The sequence below is a fragment of the Meriones unguiculatus genome, chromosome 3 (genome assembly GCF_030254825.1).
Source record: "Meriones unguiculatus strain TT.TT164.6M chromosome 3, Bangor_MerUng_6.1, whole genome shotgun sequence".
Classification (NCBI taxonomy): domain Eukaryota; kingdom Metazoa; phylum Chordata; class Mammalia; order Rodentia; family Muridae; genus Meriones; species Meriones unguiculatus.
This window is the reverse complement of record NC_083351.1, coordinates 102,847,796-102,870,287: the sequence shown is the minus strand read 5'-3', so window position 1 is coordinate 102,870,287 and position 22,492 is coordinate 102,847,796. Positions and strand designations below refer to the sequence as shown.

The following is a 22,492-nucleotide window of genomic DNA, read 5'->3' as shown; positions in this document are numbered from 1 at the left end:
AGAATCGAGAACTTTACACTCAAGAGGCAACTGCCCTTCCACTGAGCCGCTTATCTCTATTTTTAAACCAACTATTTTAAAACTACTTTTAAACTGACACTGATATTTGGAATGCTGAGTTACTTAAATATATAACTGGTTTTTGAGTATCTGAAAAATTAATAGACCATGAATGGATGTGATCATCTTTAATGCGTGGCCATCTGATAAAATATATGAGCATATTTGTGCAAATTCTGCATTGCCACGCTTTTTCTCTGAACTGAGTTGAGCAGTTAGTCAGAACCAATGGTCTTCCGTCTTGCCAGGTGTGATTGCGGCTGGCTACTACTGTACCCAGCGGGGCTTCTCCGAGGAAGTGCAGGATACAGTGATGAAGCTGGTAGCCTTGACACGCCGCCTGTGGCAGATGACTAAAGTGAAGATGCTCCCAACACCTGCAAAGTTTCACTATGTGTTTAACCTTCGAGACCTCTCCAGGATCTGGCAGGGTATGCTGAACATCACTGCAGAGGTCATCAAAGACACAGATGTAAGTGAGAAGACAGAAAAACAGTTCACATTGCTATGATTAAATTTAATTTTTATGTGGAGTCTGAAAAAAAATTAGATCTTTTTGGTACAGTATTCATTTCTTCATCCCTGGTTAACATCCGTAAAAGAAAAACTAAATATTACTTTAGAAAATTTGAATTATAATGTCAGTTAAGCTAATTTATATTGAAGGAAATAGTAGACACAATTATTGTCTACGGGGTACATATTAGTTTCTTTTCCCATTCTTGTAGTAAAATATCTCGATACAAGCAATTTAAGTGGAGGAAGGATTTATTTTGGCTCTTCCTCAGAATGTGTAGACTATCTAGAGGGAAGGTCATGGTGGCAGGGTGTGAGGCAGCTGGTTACAAAGCACCCACAGTCAGGAAGCAGACAGCTCTGAATGCTGGCACTCAGTCCAGGATCTCTGCCCACGGGATGATGCTGTCTGTAGTTAAGGGGGTTTTCCACCTCAACTGACCCAATCTAGGTGATTCATGCAGGCATGGGCTTGTGTTTTAGGTGACCCCAGGTCCTGTCAAGTTGAGAGTGGATATCAATCACAGACTACAACAGAAGACACTACTGTTTTTTTTTCTTAATTTTTTTTCATAATATGCTATTTTTCTTTAAAAAGCAGTAGGTACAATTATGACTGGGTTTATTCATAGTAGCCTACATACTTTAAGCTTCATTTTCTTAAACTTAAAAATGTAATTATATTTATAAATAAGCAGTCAGAATAAAAGGAAACCATTTTTTTTTGTTAACCACCCATGGTTTTTCCTTGTAACTAGATAAAGTAAAAGAATTATTTATTTTGCTACAATTGAAAAGAGGCAACAGAGTAGACAGTTCATTTATTACAAAATCCAAAATGAGCATTTGTGGATGTATGTTAATATGACAGTTCGCTCCAAACTAGAAAAATAGGTTAAAAATCAAGTATGTCTTTTGCCTTCAGAGCATGACTACTCAGTTTAAGTCAGTGATGGCCTCTTTTCTGGCCTTTCTGGAGATGGGGATGTAGTTTGGCAACTGGCTTCAGCAGTATTGGTACCAAAGCACTCAGAGGGTGGAATTAGTAACGGAATAATCAGTAATGATGTCATGTATTCTCTCTCAGATTCCCTCATCTTTGCACCGATCCTCACCAATAGCCAAGTTAGCTAACTTGAAAACCACACAAATTTTGGGGAAGCTCATAATCCATATGACAAAACTGACCTTTAGTCTAGCAGAAGTGAATATTTTAAGTTGATTTAAAAAATTAAATATATTACTCATGTGGAGGTCAGAGGACAACTTTGTGGAGGAGGTTCTCCTTTTCCACTTTGATGTGGGTTCTAGGGATCAAGCTGAAGTCATGAAACTTCCATGACAAGCACCTTTACTTTTTGAGCCACCTGGCCTGCTCTCAGGTTGCATTTTCCTCTTGTAGTGTCATTAACAAACTAATGGAATTGTGGAATGTCATTCTTACCTACTATTCTTCAGTCTTCATTCTGGTCACTTATTTTAGGTCAATACAAACAATTTAAGCAATTGATAGTATAGTAAACTTTTTTCTTAACAGAATATTTTTATTCTGGAAACCAAAAGCTTTTTGTCATTACTAAGAAACCTGTCTTGAAAGGTAAATAATTCCTACTATTATTTTAAACCATGAAATACATAATCAAACCAATAAATAATGAAATTCATCAAATATTATTTTCTTGATGTAGAATAGGGATGTTGTTTAATAAATTTTCCCAGCTACCAGCAAATTTTGGTCCATAATTTTTTTCATTTAGATATGCCAGATTTATTTTTGCAACAAATTTTCCTTATTTATTGTAATTAAATATCCCTTATAATATTGTATACATGTGAGTTCCTCATATACTGTATATTGCACTATAAATGGCCCATGAAAGGAACCATTGTAACCAATTTAATAACAAATGAACACCTTTTCACACAACATCAGATAGTTTGTTGATTGATTGATCTGATAAATCTGTAATGTTTTCATCCAGGAGTATGTTCTTCTTAATTAAGACTCCAAAAGGATAAATTCGATTTCCCTTTATTATTCTTGGATAATATCAATTCAAATTGAAATGTGGGCATATTGTATCTTTAAAGTTTTGTATCTGAAAGCCAGCGAAATGAGGCTCTATGGCATTTCAGCCTGCAACCTCAATTATGGCACAGTAGGAATTAATGATGCATTTAATTATGTCTTCAACAGAACCTACTCAGGCTGTGGAAGCATGAATGTAAACGGGTGATAGCTGACCGCTTCAGCACGTCCGGTGATGTGACCTGGTTTGATAAGGCTTTAGTCAGTTTGGTAGAGGAGGAGTTTGGTGAAGAGAAAACACCGGTGGTAGATTGTGGAGTTGATGCTTACTTTGTGGATTTCCTGAGGGATGCACCAGAGGCTACAGGTAAACTACTGAGGAGGAGTGTGAAGTTCTCCAAAAGGTGGCACCCAAGGGAGATCTAATGGTAGAAGGTTTATGCTTTACAGAGATTCATTTCCTGTGCAGGAAAGAGCCAGGGACAAGTAGGTACTCAGCAGGTACAGGAAGAGTGGGTCAGTACAAAATCAGCGAGTTCAAAGGTGAATTACTAGTATGTTGATCTCTTTTGCATATTAAAGGTGATAGGAAGTGGTAGGAAGGAGGAACATGCCCAGGACTCGCAGCTCATCAGAGGCAGGGAGAAAAAATTTATATCTGTTGGCTGAATCTCTCGTATCTAATTGCCTTCATGCTGGCAGATAGAAATGTGAATATCACATCATGGAAACTGGGGAAAAAAATGAAGTGTTATCTATGGAATGTCTAGGCATCTGCAGACCACCATCACTGCCAAATAAAAGTCAGCAAAATTGGCAATGGTTATTCTCATACAGGTATCTGAATCACATGAGAAACCCAGTGTATATAACTTAGAAGAAGTGAGTGATTCACAGTCTCCCTTTTGTGACTGGTTCCATGAAAAGTAGAGATCTATTCTTTTTATTTATGGGAATAGACAGTGCCCTAACTTTCGTATCAGAACTAACCTGTGCTAAAACGAATATTATTCTTCATTAAAAACCCTTTCTAAAACTTCGGATGGAACAGGAGTTCCACAAGGAGACCAACAGTGCCACAAAAATCTGGGTTCAGGTGGACCTGTAGAGACTGATGTGGCAACCAAGGACCATGCATGAAGAGGACCTAGACCTACTGCTTAGATGTAGATCATAGGCAACTCAGTTTCCATGTGGGTTCCCTAGTAAGGGGAGCAGGGACTGAATCTGACATGAACTCAGTGGCTGGCTCTTTGATCACCTACTCCTGGGGTGGGGGATGGGAGGTCAGCCTTGCCAGGATACAGTGGAAGAGCATGCAGCCAGCCTTGATATGATATGATAGTCTAGGGTCAAATAGAAGGGGAGGAGGACTGCCCCTATCACTGGACTAAGGGAGTGGCATAGGGGAAGAAGAGGAAGGGTGGGTGGGACTGGGATGACATGAGGGGGGGCTACAGCTGGCATACAAAGTGAATAAACTGTAATTAATGAATCAATAAAAATTTAAAAAGGCTGCTGGTACTGGGGATGTAGCTCAGTTGATAAGTACATTGCTTGCCTACCACACACAAAGCTTTAGACACCAAAAGCTTCATAAACAAGCAGCACAGACACAAGCCTGTTTTCCCAGAAGTTTGGAGCCAGAGACAGCAGGAGCTAAGGCCATCACTGACTTATAGGGCACTCTGGCCTAATGTAGTTTATGTCTTCTAAATGGTTGGAATGACTACAGCATCTCTGATATGTGGCTGTGACAGTATGTGTGGTACATCAAAAGTTTCTGAGCAACAGCTACAAGAGAACATCCCGGATTCCTGTGAATCAGCTCAAGCATGTAGAAAAACCTGGCAAGGCCAACTGAAAAAGAAAATTGAGGATCGAGCCTGTGTAGAGAGAGCTTTTAAAGGTGCAAAGCGCAACTGCTCCCTCCATCTGGGGTGTAGCAAGGGCCACAGAAAAAAGTGTAATGGCCTGTGACTTCAAAACACTATTTCTTGACATTTCAACTGAACATTTATAAGAGAGTTTCTTTATCACATACCTACTAAAAAGTCCTGCATCATGATTTTGATGTTAAGTACCTATTTCATTTCAGCTGCTAGACTCATGTCTCTAGCATGATCTTCAAGACACAGGGTTTAATTGTGAGTTATCATTAAAAAACACATTGTTTAAAACTGGTTCTTTCTAGACATGAAAGAATATCTGCTTATGAAAATCACAATACTTTTACTATTACCTGCTTTCTGTTTTCTTAAAAGTTTACAATATGGTATTTTGATAAAATATTATTTAATATTAAATTGTAGCCCCTGTTAGCGTGTTAATGTAGGCAGAAGTAGTCAAGTCCAGTGATTTGAAGAAAACTTATTGCTTCTTGCCAAGGTGAAACTTCTGAAGAGGCTGACACTGAAATGCCAAAACTTTATGAGCCAATCCAATCCCTTAATCACCTGAGCGAGCGTCTGAGCATGTTCCTGCAGCTCTATAATGAGAGCATCCGTGGCACTGGCCTGGACATGGTGTTCTTCCTAGATGCAATGGTCCACTTAGTCAAGGTACAGTAGCTTCACCAAGGAGTTTGTCGGAGGTGACAGACACTTGGCTTCACCCAGAATACTGCCCCCGTCTTCATTTTCTCTTCCTATGAGTTTAAATGTAATCTCGCTGTCATATTCCAGTTGAATTTATAAGCTGAATGCAACATTTCACATGCTACAGGCTTAAAATAAGAGCATGTATATTTCCAATGTGCGATGTGAGAATTTTATTCAGTGTTGATATTCAGCTTCTAGCTCAGTGTTTTTGCTGCACAGGATGTATGTGGTTTATTTGAGTTCAAAGACTAAAGTCTGTTTATCTACATCATGTAAAGAACAGCACTCTGAAGTAGTGTCTAACCTTCAATGACGTCAAGTGAAATAAGTGAGGCAAATACCACAGCATTCCACTCAGAGTAGGCACTCAGTGAAATCATCCACAGAGATCAAAGTAGAATGGAGAAAGTCAGAGCCGGATCAAGAAAGAAATGGGATGTCAGTGCATAGATGACAATGCAGGCACTCCTCATGAGATCTGATAGACTAAGATCAGAAGGAAGGAGAGGAGGACCTCCCCTATCAGTGAACTTGGGGAGGGGCATGTGTGAAGAAGGGGGAGGGAAGGTGGACTGGGAGGGGAGGAGGGAGGAGCTGATGAGGGGGATACAAAGTGAATATAGTGTAATTAATAATAATAATAATAAAAAAGAATTTTAGTTTTGCCTGAAGAAAAGAGATATGCAAGCAGGTGGCATCAATGGTTGCACAACAGTGTTCCTTTACTTGATAATATTAAATCATGCATTTTAATTAGTTTTGAGTGACTTTTATTACATGTGTTGATTGCATCATCTGCTTTGCTTGATGCTATAACCAAATATCTGCTATAAATAGCTGAAGGAAGGATCTGTTTTGTTTTGTTTTTGCTTACAGTTTGAAGGAGGACAGTCTATTGGCGGCAGGAACTTGAGGCAGCTGATCACGTTGCTGAGTTAGGAAGCAGAGAGAGAGAACAGTATGCTGGTGCCCGGCTGGCTTTCCAGTTCTTACATAGTCTAGGACACTAGCCCAGGGCATGATGATGCCCACCTTTAGAATGGGTCTTGCTGTTCAATTAACCTAATCTAGAAAACCCTTCACCGTAGTCTTAGACATGCACTTCTGTGGTGGCTATAAAAATCCACTCAAATTGCAAAGTAAAGATTAGCCATCACATGTACTTTGTAATCAAAGCTAATAGTTCTAAAAAAAAAAGAAGAAAGGATAATATGAAGATTCTTTTCAATGAATCTGACCAGGTACATAGAATTTCATGCTACTTTGCCATATAAGACGGTTGATCCATTCCCAAATGTTGGAAATATATGTGTTTGTGTGTGTGTGTGTACATGCATATATATATATATATATACCAAAACATACATGACCTTATTTATCTATGTCATTAGACTTTCCATTTAATAGATGCCATCTATTTTCTTACTTCGTCAACATTATTTACTTTCTCAGACTACATACTTTTAGTTAGAAAACAGGCTGTCTTCTGCATCGTTTGTTTTTTTTTCATTAAATTTTAATTTTTTTCTATTAATTATAGTTTATGCACTTTGTATCCCAGCTGTAACCACCTCCTTTATTCTCTCCCAATCCTACCCTCCTTCCCTCATCTCCTCCCTGCCCCTCTCTAAGTCCACTGATAGGGGTGGTCCTCCTCCCCTTCCATCTGACCCTAGATTATCAGGTCTCATTAGGACTGGCTGCATTGTCCTCCTCTGTGGCCAGGTAAGGCTGCTCCTGGCCCCCTCAGGGGGAGGTGGTCAAAGAGTCAGCCAGTCATTTAGTTTTAAGTGTGAAGAATGAGCTCAGAAGTTAATAAACTGTAACTAATATTAAAAAAATAAAAATTTAATTAAAAACATGCTAATTAAATATTTATATAGTGGAGATAAAACACATTTCGTGTTGTTCCCAATAATGAGTAATAAAATGGTGTTTTTTTTTTAAAAAAAAGAATGAGCTCGGGGATGCAAGTTGCCTCGTTTAATAGTTGCTGGATCTGAGCAGTGGAGGTGGTTTGAGAGCACATCCACAGAGCCTTTCCCGTGATTTGGGCTTTGCTCTCTGTGTATTTTCTCCAAATGAGGGCAAGGGTATTTCTGCAGGGTTGAAGTGAGCCTGGGACAAAGAGGAAGAAAGACTGCTTGGCAATTGTGTCTCTTTAGCATGAGGGCACATAGATTGGTGTCTTTGAATTCTTAGAATTTGTGACATTTGTATGGACTGAATGACAAAGCCCAATGTTCTTCCAAATTCTAATGTAAATAGTAGTATGAAATGAACCTCAAAGTTATAGTTGGATAAGGGTTTATGTTTGGAGCTGGAGAGATGGCTCAGCTGGTTAAGATGGTTAAGAGCACCGACTGCTCTTCCAGAGGTCCTGAGTTCAATTCCCAGCAACACCACATGGTGGCTCATGACCATCTGTAATGAAATCTGATTTCCTCTTCTGGTGTGTGTAAAAACAGAGCATTCATATACATAAAATAAATAAATCTTAATAAAAAAGTTGATGTTTTATTAAGAATAGAACTTTGGCTATGTTGAACAGTTAAAATAAAGGGTGGGTAAAGAAATAATAATTAAAAAAAATCCTCCAACACTTTACATCCTGTAAAGGAGTCTGCTGAAGACATGGTCTTGTTCTCCCATTGTTAACACTGCTAGTGAGTATTTTTGCCAGTCTTTCAAAATGGCTTCACTTTCTGTTTTGCAACATAAACAGTAAGCCTTCTTCATTTATCTGAGCATGCCATGGAAGGCACAGTGGCTCAGCTTTGAGGGTCTTTTTCTTGGTTCTCATTCACTAGCTTGATAGCTTGGAATTGGTCTAAGAATACATATCCAGAACATCTGAGACAAAATTTTGCATCCCTCACTGTGTTCTAGGCTGACTCCCTCTTAAGTATGTGTGTGTGTGTATATATATGTGTGTGCTCAGTACCTCTAAGTTCTAGGTCATGAGAACATGAGCTTTGATGTGTGTGACCTAGTCATATGATATGACAGAAGTCAGAGACAGAAAAGAGGTAAAAATCTGTGTCCAATTGGCTGTGATCTGTGGTCCAGCTCACAGCTTACATTTTTTACTCAAAAAATGCAGACTATGTCTTTGTGCTATGTATCTTTATTAATATTATTTTTTAAAAATTGAGATTATAATACAATTACATTACTTTTCCCTTCCCTTTCCTCTCTCCAAGCCCTCCAATGTACCCTTCTTTGCTCTCTTTCAATCGTATATGGATGTGCATATATATTTATGCATGGATATTCATAATCACAAACTGCTCAGTCTGTGTCATGTTACTTGTATGTATGCTTTCAAGAATGAATGTTTAGTATTGGATAACCAATTGGTATGGTCTTCTCTGGGGAAGACTGTTTATCCCACTCTCAGCATTCCTTAGTTTCCTGTATTTTTTTAACTTTTTATTGATTCTTTGTGAGTTTCATGTCTTGCACCTCAGTCCCACTTATCTCCCCAACCCCTTGGATCTGTCCTTCACCCTTGCACCCTTCCTCCAAAGAAATTAATAAATAAACAAAAATAACCAAAGCAAAGCATAGAAAACATCTCGTGGAAGCTGCAGCATGTCACAGTGTGTCCCACAGTATACCCCTCTGTCCACACATTTTACCTTGCAAATGTTCATTGCAACAAGTCATTGGTCTGGTTCAAGATCTGGCTTCTGTCACACTGTTAGTATTGAATCCTCACCAGGACTCCTTCCTGTTACCCTGTTGTTGCCTGTGTCATGGAGATCCAGCAGTTTTGGATCAACAGGACCATGTGCTCCAATAGTTCACAGATGATGTAGATGTTAGGGTGGGCCAGCACAGAGCTCTGGATCTGGGCCTGGGTGGTAACTGAGCTGGTCAGCCTGCTGGCCTTCCCGCACCAGCAGGGTCAGGTCTCCAACACTGCTGTGGCTAGCCCACCCAAAGCCGCCATCAGCAAGAGGCAGGGTCAGCTCTCCTGACTTCTCAGATGACAAGGAACAAGGGGATGGAGGGTATCATCCTTGCGCCCAAGCTACCTCAGAGCAGATGAGTGGGCCAGTAGTTTTGTGTAGGGTTGAGGGCTTGCCATATTTCAACAATAGACATCCCAAAGTGATACATGTGTCTTTTGTGCGTGGGTGCGTGTGTGTGTGTGTGTGAGTTTAAACTACAGAGTCAATGGCTTATCATGACCCTGATAATGTACTCAACCCATGCACAACATTTTGCCTAGTGAATAATTTAGAAATATTGACTGTTTATGTTCAAATACACCTAAGTCCAGAATACTTCATTAGTATGAATTCCCTTCGGTTATTTGGGTATTTACTTCCCATGGACAATGAGTTCCATGAAGGCAAACCTCCTCTTGAGTCACTTCAGTCTTTCCTGATGAAATTCTTGGGAGATGATCAAATACACAAGACTCTGGCAAATTATCTGGAATTTAAACATGTCCCTGTGTGTCCCCAACACTTTGCAGCCTCGTCTACTTCTATTTCCTGTTCCAACCCTGGTCATCTCAGGCTTTTGCTGATTCTCATAATTTGTGTCTTACCTGTTGTCCACCATCCTTCCTCCTCTATCTCCTTCCTTCCTTCCTTCCTTCCTTCCTTCCTTCCTTCCTTCCTTCCTTCCTTCCTTCCTTCCTTCCTTCCTTGTGTTTTGTTTTGTTTTTGAAGAGAAGAAAGCCTTTGTTGAGTAGCTCCGTTGGCCCTGCACTCAACCATATATCAAAGGGTGGCCTTGACCCCTCTATTCTTTTGCTAGAATTGTGGGTGTGTGCCTCCACACAGGTCCACAACCAGAAAGCCACCTTCTTTGTGAACTTCTTCTTGTCATATTCCAAGACCAAGATTAAATTCAAGTCACATACCTGAACTCAACTCTCTGAAGCAGTGATGTCTCCATGGAGTTCATTGATCCCAGTGTTGTCATTGCTTTCTCTCTCAGACACTCAAACATTTCCTGTCAACAGGAGCATAGTGCTGCAGGGACATAGTGCTACAAGGATAATGAGCATTATTTTTTTTTTTACACATTTGCTAATGAAATGAAAACATGAACATCTTTATCTCAGTCTACACATTGGACAATGTAACCCATTTAAAGGTCTCCCTTGAGTGCTTTTTCTCCTAGCATCTTTGATATTAACAAGGATGATCTTGTGTTTTAATTTCACTTTAACACCTTTTATTTACTTGTCCATGTATCTGTTCATCCTTCCAATTTTGTGAGGATTTATTGTGGCAGAAACTGGAAATGGAAATTTCAATTTAATACTTTAGTCAAGTTCCAGGTAAAAATACAATGAAGATTTCTTAAAACCAAATACACAAATTTACATAATCCTCTAATATATTCCTACACATGAAACAGGACAGGATTATCACTGCGAAGTGGCAACCAAAGGACGTCAGAACGTACTAGTGTAGTTAGGGTTGCTCCTTATCTGTCTTGCTTCAACAGTTTGAATTTACACCAAAGGGAGGTGTGAGGAGACCCATGCAGCTCTCTGCCTCTATAGAGTCACAGACTTAGGTAGGCTGTGAGCAGGAAGCTAGAGAAGCTGAAGGACACAGATGTCTCCAGCTTTAAGGTGAATACAGAGGCAGGCAGATCAAGTTCCTTTCCCACATGTTTAAAGTTTGGAGTATTGGGTGCAAAGTCAGTAGTATTCCAAACAGGAATGGAACATACTGAGTTAAGAGACAGAAATTTTGAAGAAGGATGCTTAAGAAAACCTTGTCTGGATGGAAAGCAAGGGTTAGCAGGAGCTATGGTTAGCCCTTACTTCTTGCTGTCATTGGACTAAGGGAAATTTTACAGCAGTACTAAGTTAAATGTATATTTTTGGAGGGAAAGGGCTTGCACAGAAGGTGAAATGATTACTGAGAATTCTTTCCTGGATCCTGTCTAGAAGGAAAGCTAAATTAATGAACTACTACCAGGAGGCAACTGGGCATGGTCTGTGTCTGCTGAGCAGGGTGGAGAAGATGCCTGACCTATATTTTATCACTTCTTGATAAAAAACTTGGAAATCACCATCTTGCCAAGTAGTATGTTTATGCACATTTCCTTCCATCATCTCTGTTACTTAAGCTATCTTCCCTGTGATTGAAGCTATCTGTGTTCACGTGTGGATAGTATTGTAGTCAGTGGCCAGCTCTAAGTTCTGAGGATAGGTGTCGTCTGAGCATTCTGCTGTCTTTCCTAGCATGCTGCTTTAGGTTGCACATGCTAAAAGGACACATCAAAGTCTCCTTTAGTTTTCTTCTTGTAAGCAGAGTCAGCCTCAATCTGGAATATGTTGGTACCTTATGGGATCGTGAGGGCATGCCTTACTGTTGCGACCAGGTGGTGCAGCCCAAGTTCTGTCATAGTTAGAAGGGCTCCATTGTCTTAAGCAGTACAGCTTTCTATTCTGACCCTGAGACACCTTTGTGTTCCAAATGATTATCTGGCCTTTAAAAAATATTTTATTTACTATTTTAAAAATATTTTTATTAAAATAGAATTATATCATTTTCTTTTTTATTTCTCCAAGTACTCTCCCTCTACTCTCTCTAATGTCTTTCCATTTTTAAATTGATAGCCTTTTTTGATTATTATTATTGCAAACATATAGATGTATGCATATATTTTAATACGGCCTTTTGAATCCATTTTGTGTGTGTGTACTTATGGTTTCAGGGCTGACCACTTTGTATCAGATAACCAATAAGAGGGTTGGTTCATCACTGGGAGAGCTAATTTCCCATGTCCCATCAGTTATTACTTGTTTTTGGCCTTCTTTTATACCAAGTGCAAAATATAATGGTGAGCTTACATGTTGAAACAGATAAGTCTTTTCTACTTTATATCATAGATTTCCCGAGTCATTCGCACTCCTCGGGGAAATGCCCTCTTGGTTGGTGTGGGCGGATCAGGAAAACAGAGCCTGACAAGGTTGGCTTCGTTCATTGCTGGCTATACCTCTTTCCAGATCACTCTGACAAGGTAAGGGCTTTTATGTTACCATAAAATGGATTTTAAGAAAGATTTTCAGAAGTCACCAGCAGTTAAGAATGAATTTTTTTATGAACATTAAGAATCACAATAGTTTTCCTCCTTGAAAACAGCTTCCCCTTTTAACCTTTATTATGGATAAGGATGTTTTCTATTAGAAACCTGCTTTTTTAAACAGTTCAGCCCCTTACAACAGAGCATTGCTACTTCTTTGTTTATATCTTGTATGTAGTATAAGCATTAAATCTATCCTTTGTACATTTTAGAAGACATTCATATATTGTAAGTCTTAATGCAGATTTCAGCAATGAGAAATAGATAAAAAATACATCCATGCAAACACTTTAAGGTATTTGTTAAATATTGAGTAGACACTCAACTCTAGTTGGGGGAACAGGATTGTGTCAGCTTCCTGTTACTAGGGAAATATCACTGAAAATCAACTTAAGGAGGAAAGCTTTATTTTGGTTTAAGGTTTTAAATAATGTCTGACTAGCTCTGTTGTTCTATGGATTTGCAGTGAGGGAAAAATCATGATTGGCAGTTCATGGGTGTGTGGTAGAGCAAGACTGCCCACTTCATGGAAACAAAGGAGAAAAAGAAGTAGTTAAGGAGAACAACACACACACACACACACACACACACACACACACACACACACGCACGCACGCGCGCACACACAGACAGACAGAGAGACAAATGGAGGGATAGACAGACAGACACACACACTGATGGGGACACGGGGAAAAGAGAGATGGAGATATAGAGGGAGAGAAAGAGGAACATGAAAGAACATCTTAATGTCCCCCTCAAGAACAGCCCCAAGGCACAGTGACCAAACTTCCTTCCACTAGCTGCACTTTCTAAGGTTCTGTTACTTCCCAATGACACCACTAACCCATGGGTCTCTGGGAGACAGTCCTGAACCATTACAGCATAGATAAGTCCAGTCAGTGATATCATGGTGCTTCTAACAATTCAAAGGAGACATATGATGAGAATTTTACTCAACAGAATATGGCTTGTGAGGTGCTATTGTGTCTAATAGGGAAATAAAGGCAGACACATCAGAAAAGGCCTTCTAGAAGAACTGATGTTAAAAAGGAAACCTGCATCTGAGTAGGAATTCTAGAAGAAGAACCTCTGAGTTTCTAGGCAAAAACACTGGCATTGTGAAGTTAACATTATGCCAAGTTACATTTGATCCTGGGAGAATCACATATGTCTGCATGTGGAATGTGAGATGGCAAGTGGGAATGCAATTAATCATGGAGGTATTTAAAGGTATAGTAATGAATTCATATAGCATCACAGAGTAATAGGAAAGCACTGATGGGTTACCAGTAAAGCTGTGTGTGTGTGTGTGTGTGTGTGTGTGTGTGTGTGTGTGCGTATGTATGTGTGTGAGATATCTGTATGTCTGGCAAATGGATGGAAGGAAAACTGGCATAGTTATAAAACTATCTTAAGGGTTTAGGCAAGACAAGATGTTACTATGAGGAGTGGATGAAGGAAGGGAAAGATGGAGGATGGAAATACAGGAGATTGTTAGCAAACTGGAGCTCTTCTTGATAATCCTCTCTTTGGGGATACAGAATGATATAGATGGTCACTATTCATAAAGAGTAGGCACTCAAGGTATGTCAGGTGTGTGTGCACACTTGTATGTGCAATAGGTAGAAAACTGCATTAGCAAGTGAACTGTGAACATGAAAACATAAGAGGTGACTCAGAAAAGCCAAACTAAGTTTCATAAAGCCAGTTTAAAGAGTTTAGCTGAGATGAATTCAGTAGTATTTAATTCAGACTAGTGGGGGCAGGAAGCACTACTTCCCTGGCATCTGCAGGAAGTGTGCCATTGACCTGTCTCACTGAGAGAGACCCATATGCACCTGCTGCTATCTTGGAGCCTGAAAGTTATTAAATATTGGAGTTGGAGATCCTGTTATTCAAGCTGAGGTTGTCATACTTGGTCTGAATTATAGGACTCTCTTTGGAGAATAAATCCAAAGATTGCTGTTTAATACATGTAGGAAGATGACAGAGATAGCCCTTGTTACCATGAGTATAATAACAGCCTGTGTGTGTAAGCCAAGCAGGGAAACAGATAACCTACACAGGAAGGCGATTTGATTCATATTTTTGTCACCAACATTTGTATAAAACCTTATTGTTTTTAAATCACCTCTGCATATCTGGGCTAATTGGATTTTCTAAAGAAGTTTATTAGGAGGTTAGGTAGTAGTAGTCCATCTTGCAGCTGGAGTTCAGAGAGCCCGCAAATTGCCTGACATTAGTCAGAGTAGGGGATTGATTGCATTGCAGGACTTGCAATCAATTCAGGTGTCTAGTCAAGTGTGACTCCTGCTGCAACCCAATGGCTCAGTAAACACCTACAACTCTCACGGTGACAAATTTGTTCCTCTGCTTGTCACACTGAAAATGATCCATTACCAATGAGAGGAGAGGCAAGGTCTTCCTCACCTTAAAGACCATCTAATTCCATAAGCCAAAGATGTTTGTCCAAGGCTGGACCCTGGAGCCTCCCGACTAGGATGCAAAACCATTGGTTATATTTGAGGACAGTAATTCCCCCATCCTTTCAAGAAGCTGGATGAGATGAGCTATGCATTCTTTTTATCAATTGTTTTTGTTCTCTACTTCTCACCCCCATTTTCTCTTTTAATGGGAGAACTGTATCTATCTTAAAAAATTTTATAATCACTTAGTCCTTGTGTCTCTAGTAGTCTTCTAGGAATAGTGACACATGACTGTGCTGGTTAGTTTTTTTTTTTTTTTTTTTTTTTTTTTTTTGTCAACTTGATACAAGTTAGAGTTATTTGCAAAGGGGGACCTAAATTGAGAAAATGCCTTCATCAGGTTCTATGTAGGCAAGTCTATAGAACATGTTCTTGAGTAAAGATTGATGTGGGTGGCACCAGCCTACTGTGGGTGGAGCTGCCTCTGGGCAGGTAGTCCCAAATAGTGTAAGAAAGCAGGCTGCCCACTCTCTCCATATCTCTTCAACATAGTTCTTGAAGTCCTTGCTAGAGCAATAAGACAATTAAAGGAGATCAAGGGGATACAAATTCAAAAGGAAAAAGTCAAAGTATTACCATTTGCAGATGATATGATAGTATTCCTGAGTGACCCCCCAAATCAAAAGCCCTCCTATATGCAAAGGACAAAAGGGCTGAAAAAGAAATTAGGGAAACAACATCCTTCACAATACCCACTAAAGACATAAAGTAGCTTGGTGTGACCCTAACCAAGCAAGTCAAAGACTTGTATGAAAAAAATTCCTAGTCTCTGAAGAAAGAATTAGAAGAAGATATGAGAAGGTGGAAAGATCTCCCATGCTCATGGCTTGGCAAGATTAACATAGTGAAAATGGCCATTTTACCAAAAGCAATCTACAGATTTAATGCAATTCCCATCAAATTACCAACACAATTCTTTACAGACATTGAAAGAAAAATTCTCAACTTCATATGGAATAACAAGAAACCCAGAATTCTCTGCAATAAAAGATCTTCTGGAGGTATCTCCATCCCTGATTTCAAGCTGTACTATAGAGCAACAATAGTAAAAACTGCATGGTACTGGCATAGAAACAGAATGGTGGATCAATGGAATTGAATAGAGGACCCAGAAATAAACCCACACACTTATGGACACCTGATCTTTGACAAAGATGCCAAAACCATACAGTGGAAAAAAGATAGCATCTTCAACAAATGGTGCTGGTCCAACTGGATGTGTACATGTAGAAAAATGAAAATAGATCCATACTTATCACCCTGCACAAAACTAAAGTCCAAGTGGATCAAAGACCTCAATATAAAACCAGACACACTAAACTTATTAGAAGAAAAATTGGGGAAGACCCGTGAACTCATTGGTACAGAAGTCAACTTCCTGAACAGAACACCAACAGCACAGGCTCTAAGAGCAACAATCAATAAATGGGACCTCATGAAACTGAAAAGCTTCTGTAAAGCAAAGGACACTGTCGTCAAAACAAAACGATTCCCTACAGATTGGGAAAGGATCTTCACCAACCCTATATCTGACAGAGGGTTAATATCCAGAATATATAAAGAACTCTAGAAGTTAAACAGCAACAAATCAAGTAATCTAATTAAAAATTGGGCTACAGAGCTAAACAGAGAATTCTCTGTAGAGGAATATTGAATGGCAGAGAAACACTTATAGAAATGTTCTACATCCTTAGCCATCAGGGAAATGCAAATCAAAATGACCCTAAGACTTCACCTTATACCCATCAAAATGGCAAAGATCAAAAACTCAAGTGACAACACTGCTGGTGGGAATGTAAACTTGTACAACCCCTTTGGAAATCAATCTGGCACTTTCTCAGATAATTAGGAATAGTGCTACCTCAAGATCCAGCTATAACACTACTAGGCATATATCCAAAAGATGCTCAAGTATACAACAAGGACATTTGGTCAACCATGTTTGTAGCAGCTTTATTTGTAATAGCCAGAAGCTGGAAAAGCCCAGATGCCCCTCATTTGAGGGATGGATACAGAACTTTCGGTACAGCTACACAATGGAATATTACTCAGCAATAAAAATAAAACAAGGAAATCACGAAATTTTCAGGTAAATGGTGGGAACTGGAAAAGATCATCCTGAGTGAGATATCCCAGAAGCAGAAAGACACACAGGGTGTATACTCAATCATAAGTGGATATTAGACATATAATATAGGATAAACACACTAAAATCTGTACACCTAAGGAAGCTAATCAAGACGGAGGACTCTGGCTAAGATGCTCAATCCCCATTCAGACAGTCAAAGAGGATGGACATTGGAGGAGGGAGAAAACAGGGAACAGGACCGGAGTGTACCACAGAGGGCCTCTGAAAGGCTCTATCCTGCAAAGTATCAAGACAGATGCTGAGACTCATAGCCTAACTTTGGGCAGAGTGCAGGGAATCTTATGGAAGAAGGCAGAGAGAGAAAGACCTAGAGAGTACAGGAGCTCCACAAGGAGAGCAACAAATCCAAAAAGTTTGGGCATAGGGGTCTTTTCTGAGACTGATACTCCAGCCAAGGACCACTCATGGAGATGGTCTGGAACCCCTGCACAGAGGTAGCCTATGGCAGTTCAGTGTCCAAGTGGGTTCCATAGTAATGGGGACAGGTACTGTCTCTGACAGGAACTGATTGGCCTCCTCTTTGGTCACTTTCCCCTATGGGGGGAAGCAGCCTTATCAGGCCACAGAGGAACACAGTGTAGCCACTCCTGATGAGACCTGATAGACTGGGATCAGAGCGAAGGAGAGGAGGACCTCCCCTATCAGTGGACTGGGGAAGGTGTACAGGTGGGGAAGGGAGGAGGGAGGGAGCTACAGGTGGGATACAAAGTGAATAAATTGTAATTAATAAAAAGAAAAAGAAAAAAAAAAACAGGAAAAAAAGAAAGCCAGCTAAATATGTTATGTGGAGCAAGCCAGTAAGCAGCACTCCTCTATGCCTTCTGCTTCAGTTCTTGAGTCCAAGTTTCTGACCTGCTTTTGGTCATTTTAATCACAGCAATAGAAACTATAAGTCAACGATTGTAGATTTAGTTTATGCTATTAAAAAAGACAAAATTTAGATGCCAAATACTTAATATCTTTAAAAAAAGATCAAGTGGCTATTTGATTCTTTACTCTGAATTCTGATTTGTTTTAATCTCTCTCTCTCTCTCTCTCTCTCTCTCTCTCTCTCTCTCTCTCTCTCTCTCACACACACACACACACACAATTTAGTAAGTCTAACTCTCCAGAAACGAAATGTTTTCTTTTATACTCTTGGGAGTAATGGATGACTCTGTGGACATTGCTCTAGCGTTCCTTGATTGTAGGATAACTTCTACCTGTAGATTGTTTTGGAGAATGGAAGGAGATTAATGGTAGGGTTTATTTCAAAAGTTTCCAGCTAGTCTGATGCAGTGTACCAATTGTCTTGAAACCAACTCTTTGTGTGGAATCCAAATATATGACTATAATAGTGATTTTAGAAGATGAGAAGGGCATAGTAGGTCACAATTCAACTTTTAGCTCCCATATCATGAAAGCTTGAATGGATTTAGTTTAGTTTAGTTCAATCTATGAGATCTCTTCTAATATGCCCTTCACTGCTGGGTACTTAATCAATCTTCTAATTACTATGTCCAACAAATATTTCCCTTGTAAATGTGTATCTTCAAAATGGTGTTTGCACACAGATGGCATGTATGCAGGCAAATGATATTTGCTTGTGTTAAATTGTGATCTTTCAGATTTAACTTCTCCTTACAGATGATTCTGTCTACCAAAGCATTACAGTATCAGTGAAGTATGTATGAAGTTGAACAATCAGTTACCTAGCTAAAATTCAGTCAGTATGTATCCGTATGATAGAATAAAATCTGCATTGTTTGATGGCGTAAGTCTCTTGCCTTTCTATGGACATGTTTTAGTGACTGACACAATGGCCACGTTTCTTCAGATCCTACAGCACATCAAATCTGATGGAAGACCTGAAGGTTTTGTATAGGACTGCTGGCCAGCAAGGCAAAGGAATTACTTTCATTTTCACAGACAATGAGATTAAAGAAGAGTCGTTTCTGGAATACATGAACAATGTTCTGTCTTCAGGCGAGGTGGGAGTTCAGTTGTTTTCAGACCACTGCCTCTTTAGATTCTTTCTAACATAGAACTCCCCATTTTGTCATCCTTTAGAAATTTGAGTTAAATTTGAGTTCTTAGGAATTTGACAATCAAAATGAAAAATGGATTTTTCTATTGATTTTTGAAAGAATAAACTTCTTCCAGGCTGGAGAGATGACTCAGAAGTTAAGAGCACTGGTTGCTCTTCTAGAGGTTCTGAGTTCAATTCCCAGCAACCACGTGGTGGACCACAGCCATCTAGGATGAGATCTTCTGGCCTGCAGGTGTATATGTAGGCAGAACGTTGTATACATAATAAATAAGTAAATCTTAAAAAGAAAGGATAGATATGAACCTGACATTTATGACAATGACATGAGAAATGACTAAATGGAAGAAAGGCTGGGAAAGCGCGCTTTGCTATGCCCATTTACCCCCTGTCAGGGCTGTAGTTTTGCTGTTAGTCATTGAACCATCTGTGTGCATAAAGATGTGGTATAGTTCATCTTGAAAGTTTTAAGTTCACTTTAAAAAGTGGAACTTACAAGCACAAATGGAAATGTCTTGGACCTTTTTAGTATATATTTTGATGTGTTTCTTATGCATATAGCAAATTTAGATGCCTGTATTTCTTTCTGAGGTCTCCAACCTATTTGCCCGGGATGAAATTGATGAAATTAATAGTGACCTGACAGCAATCATGAAAAAGGAACACCCCAAGCGCCCTCCCACCAATGACAACCTGTATGAGTATTTCATGAGCAGAGTCCGAGGGAACCTTCACACTGTGCTCTGCTTCTCACCTGTTGGAGAGAAATTTCGGAACCGAGCTTTGAAGTTCCCTGCTCTGATTTCAGGATGCACGATTGACTGGTTCAGCCGGTGGCCCAAGGATGCTTTGGTTGCTGGTTAGTGTGATGGAAATAACTCTGCCATGTGTTCTTGTTCGCAGGGACTCATTTACTTTATTATTTATTACTTATGCTACCAGCTGTCTCTGTACTGGGCTGGACAACTCCCTCTGCTCAGAATGGGAGGATTTTTGTTTCAAGATACTGCTCTTTTTAACTTGGTAGCTGGTTATCTTTTTTTTTTCCCTAAAGTATGGTTGCCAGAGAGTAAAGTCTTCCATTTCTGCCTCTTTGACTAAATCTTCAGTGACCTCAGTTCTTCAATGATACACAAAAGGCTTTACCTTGATCAGTTTGTGATTTGTACTTAGTTGTGTGTTTCTTGAGTTTTGATGATTAATTTTACTAGGTTAAAGCCTCAGAAGGCAAGGATGATATATACATACATAACAGGTATTTTTTTAACTTTTATTAATTACACTTTATTCACCCTGTATCCCCCCATAAGCCCCTTCCCTCCTCCACTCCCAATCCCACCTTCCATCCCCCTTCTCATGCATGACCCTCCCCAAGTCCACTGATGGGGAGGTCCCCTCTCCTTCCCTCTGATCTTAGTCCATCAGATCTCATCAGGACTGGCTGCATTATCATCCTCTGTGGCCTGGCAAAGCTGCTCCCCCCTCAGGGGGAGGTGATCAAAGAACAGGACAATCAGTTCATGTCAGAGGCAGTCCCTCCTCCCATCACTATGGAACCCACCAGGACACTGAACTGCCATGGGCCACATCCGTACAGAAGCTCTAGGCCACCTTCACGCATGGTACTTGATTAGAATATGAGTCTCTGGAAAGACCCATGTTCAAATTTTCTGGTTCTGTTGCTCAACTTGTGGAGTTCCTGTCCTCTCCAGATCCTACCATTTCCCACTTCTTTCATAAGATTCCATGCACTCTGCCCAACAGTTGGCCATAAGTCTCACCATCTGCTTTGATAGTCTGCAGGGCAGAGCCCCCCACAGGCCCTCTGTTGCAGGCTCCTAACCTTCATAACAGGTATTATAATACACAGAGATTAGGTTGATAAGTGACACAGGGAAAAATCCACATCTCTACCTGGGTCTCATTAATGAAAGATCTTAAGAATGGACTCAAACATAAGCTTAAAGACACTTTTATTATATATTAAAAGCAAACAAAAACCTATAATGAGAGAGCTATATATCTCAGCAGCTGCCCAGGAGAAAAGGTAGAAGGCCGGAGTTTGCCCTTGTATATCACTTGTCTGACCTTGGCTAAGCTGGCATGGAGGTCAGACAAGTGATATACAAGCAGCCAGATTGTGGGGAAGGGAACTTTGGAGAAAGAGTAAGGAAGCCAAAGATGTTGGGGAAGCCCAGATTGTTAGGGAAAGTGTGATTAGAAAAGAGATAGAAGGAGAAGTTAGACTTTGCTGGATCATTTAGAAAAACAGGCAGCCTTATAGAGCTGCTTGGTTGTGGCCTAGTGAACTGCTGTGTAAGCTTGGGATGAAAAATTCTGGAAAGGAAAAATACATCATCTCATTAAAGAACTTATTATTTCTCCCCTCCTTTACCACAGTGCAAAGTGAACTCACCTTCTTATTTTACTTTGGCCAGGTGGTTGACCAGGCCCACCTGAACTGTTAGGTCTCCAAGTTGACCAGAAGAATTTTCTCTCATTGACTTTACTGCTGCCCTGGCATGAAAAAAAAAACCTGATAATCCTTAGACTCCATGTAGAAACCCAGGTGTTGCTGTAATCCCACCGTTGTGTGTGTGTGTTGGGGAAAGGAGGGGAAGGACCCACTAGGGTTTGCTGGATGCCAGCGTAGCTGCAGATTCAGTGTAAGGGCCCGTCTCAAACTAAGGAGGCAGAGAGTGAGAGTGATGCAGCAGGATCCCAAGGCCTCCTCAGGCCTCTGCACTTGTACTTAACTGTCTCAGCCTATACATAAATCACACACACACACACACACACACACACACACACACACACACACCCATACATACATACACAAAGAAAATTTATGATGAGGTTTCTGGAAAAAGTATTATTTCAATTGTCCTAAGGGTGTTTTTTAAATCAATTTATTTTTTATTCACTTTACATCCTGTTTGTTGCCCCATCCTTCCTACCCTTCCAGTTCCACTCTCTTTCCTTCTCCTTACCCCTTTGCCTATTCGTCAGGAAAGGGAACTCCTTTTCCCATTCACCCCAGCTCATCAAGTTGCATCAGGACTGAGCATGGCCTAGTCCCCTGTGGCCTTGTAAGGCAGTCCCACCAGGAGAAAGTGATCAAAAAGCTACTGAGTTAGTCCATGTCTGATGCAGTTCCCACTTCCCTTACTAGAGACCCACATGAGGCCTAAGCTGCCCAGCTGCTATATCTTTGTGTGGGGCCTAAGTCCAGTTGATGAAAAGACCTTGGTTGATGCTTCAGTCTCAGCAAGCTCCTCTGGGTCCTGGTTAGTTGGCTCTGTTGGTCTTCTTGTGGAGCTCCTGTCACCTTCAGGTTCTTTTCTCTTTCCTCCTACTTTTCCACCAGACTCCCTATGCATTGCCCAATGTTTGGTTGTTAGTCTCAGCATCTATTTTGAAGCTGCTGGGTAGAGTTTCTCGGAGGATAACTCTGACAATCTCCTGTCTGCAAGCTTAACAGAGTATCATTCATGGTGTCAGGGGTTGGCACTCTCCCATAGGGTGGGTCTTTGGTTGAGCCAGGCATCAGTTGGGCATTCC

At 40.2% G+C, this 22,492-nt stretch overlaps 1 protein-coding gene across 1 annotated transcript in view; it reads left to right on the top strand.

Moving 5' to 3' along the window:
* Dnah5 (dynein axonemal heavy chain 5) overlaps window positions 1-22,492 on the top strand; it is a 256,569-nt gene that overhangs the window by 162,929 nt on the left and 71,148 nt on the right. The window contains exons 50-55 of the mRNA XM_060378798.1: window positions 309-532; window positions 2,774-2,972; window positions 4,994-5,166; window positions 12,077-12,207; window positions 18,722-18,875; window positions 19,523-19,790. Of these exons, the coding sequence (XP_060234781.1) occupies window positions 309-532; window positions 2,774-2,972; window positions 4,994-5,166; window positions 12,077-12,207; window positions 18,722-18,875; window positions 19,523-19,790 (1,149 nt within the window). The remainder of the gene's footprint in view (window positions 1-308; window positions 533-2,773; window positions 2,973-4,993; window positions 5,167-12,076; window positions 12,208-18,721; window positions 18,876-19,522; window positions 19,791-22,492) is intronic.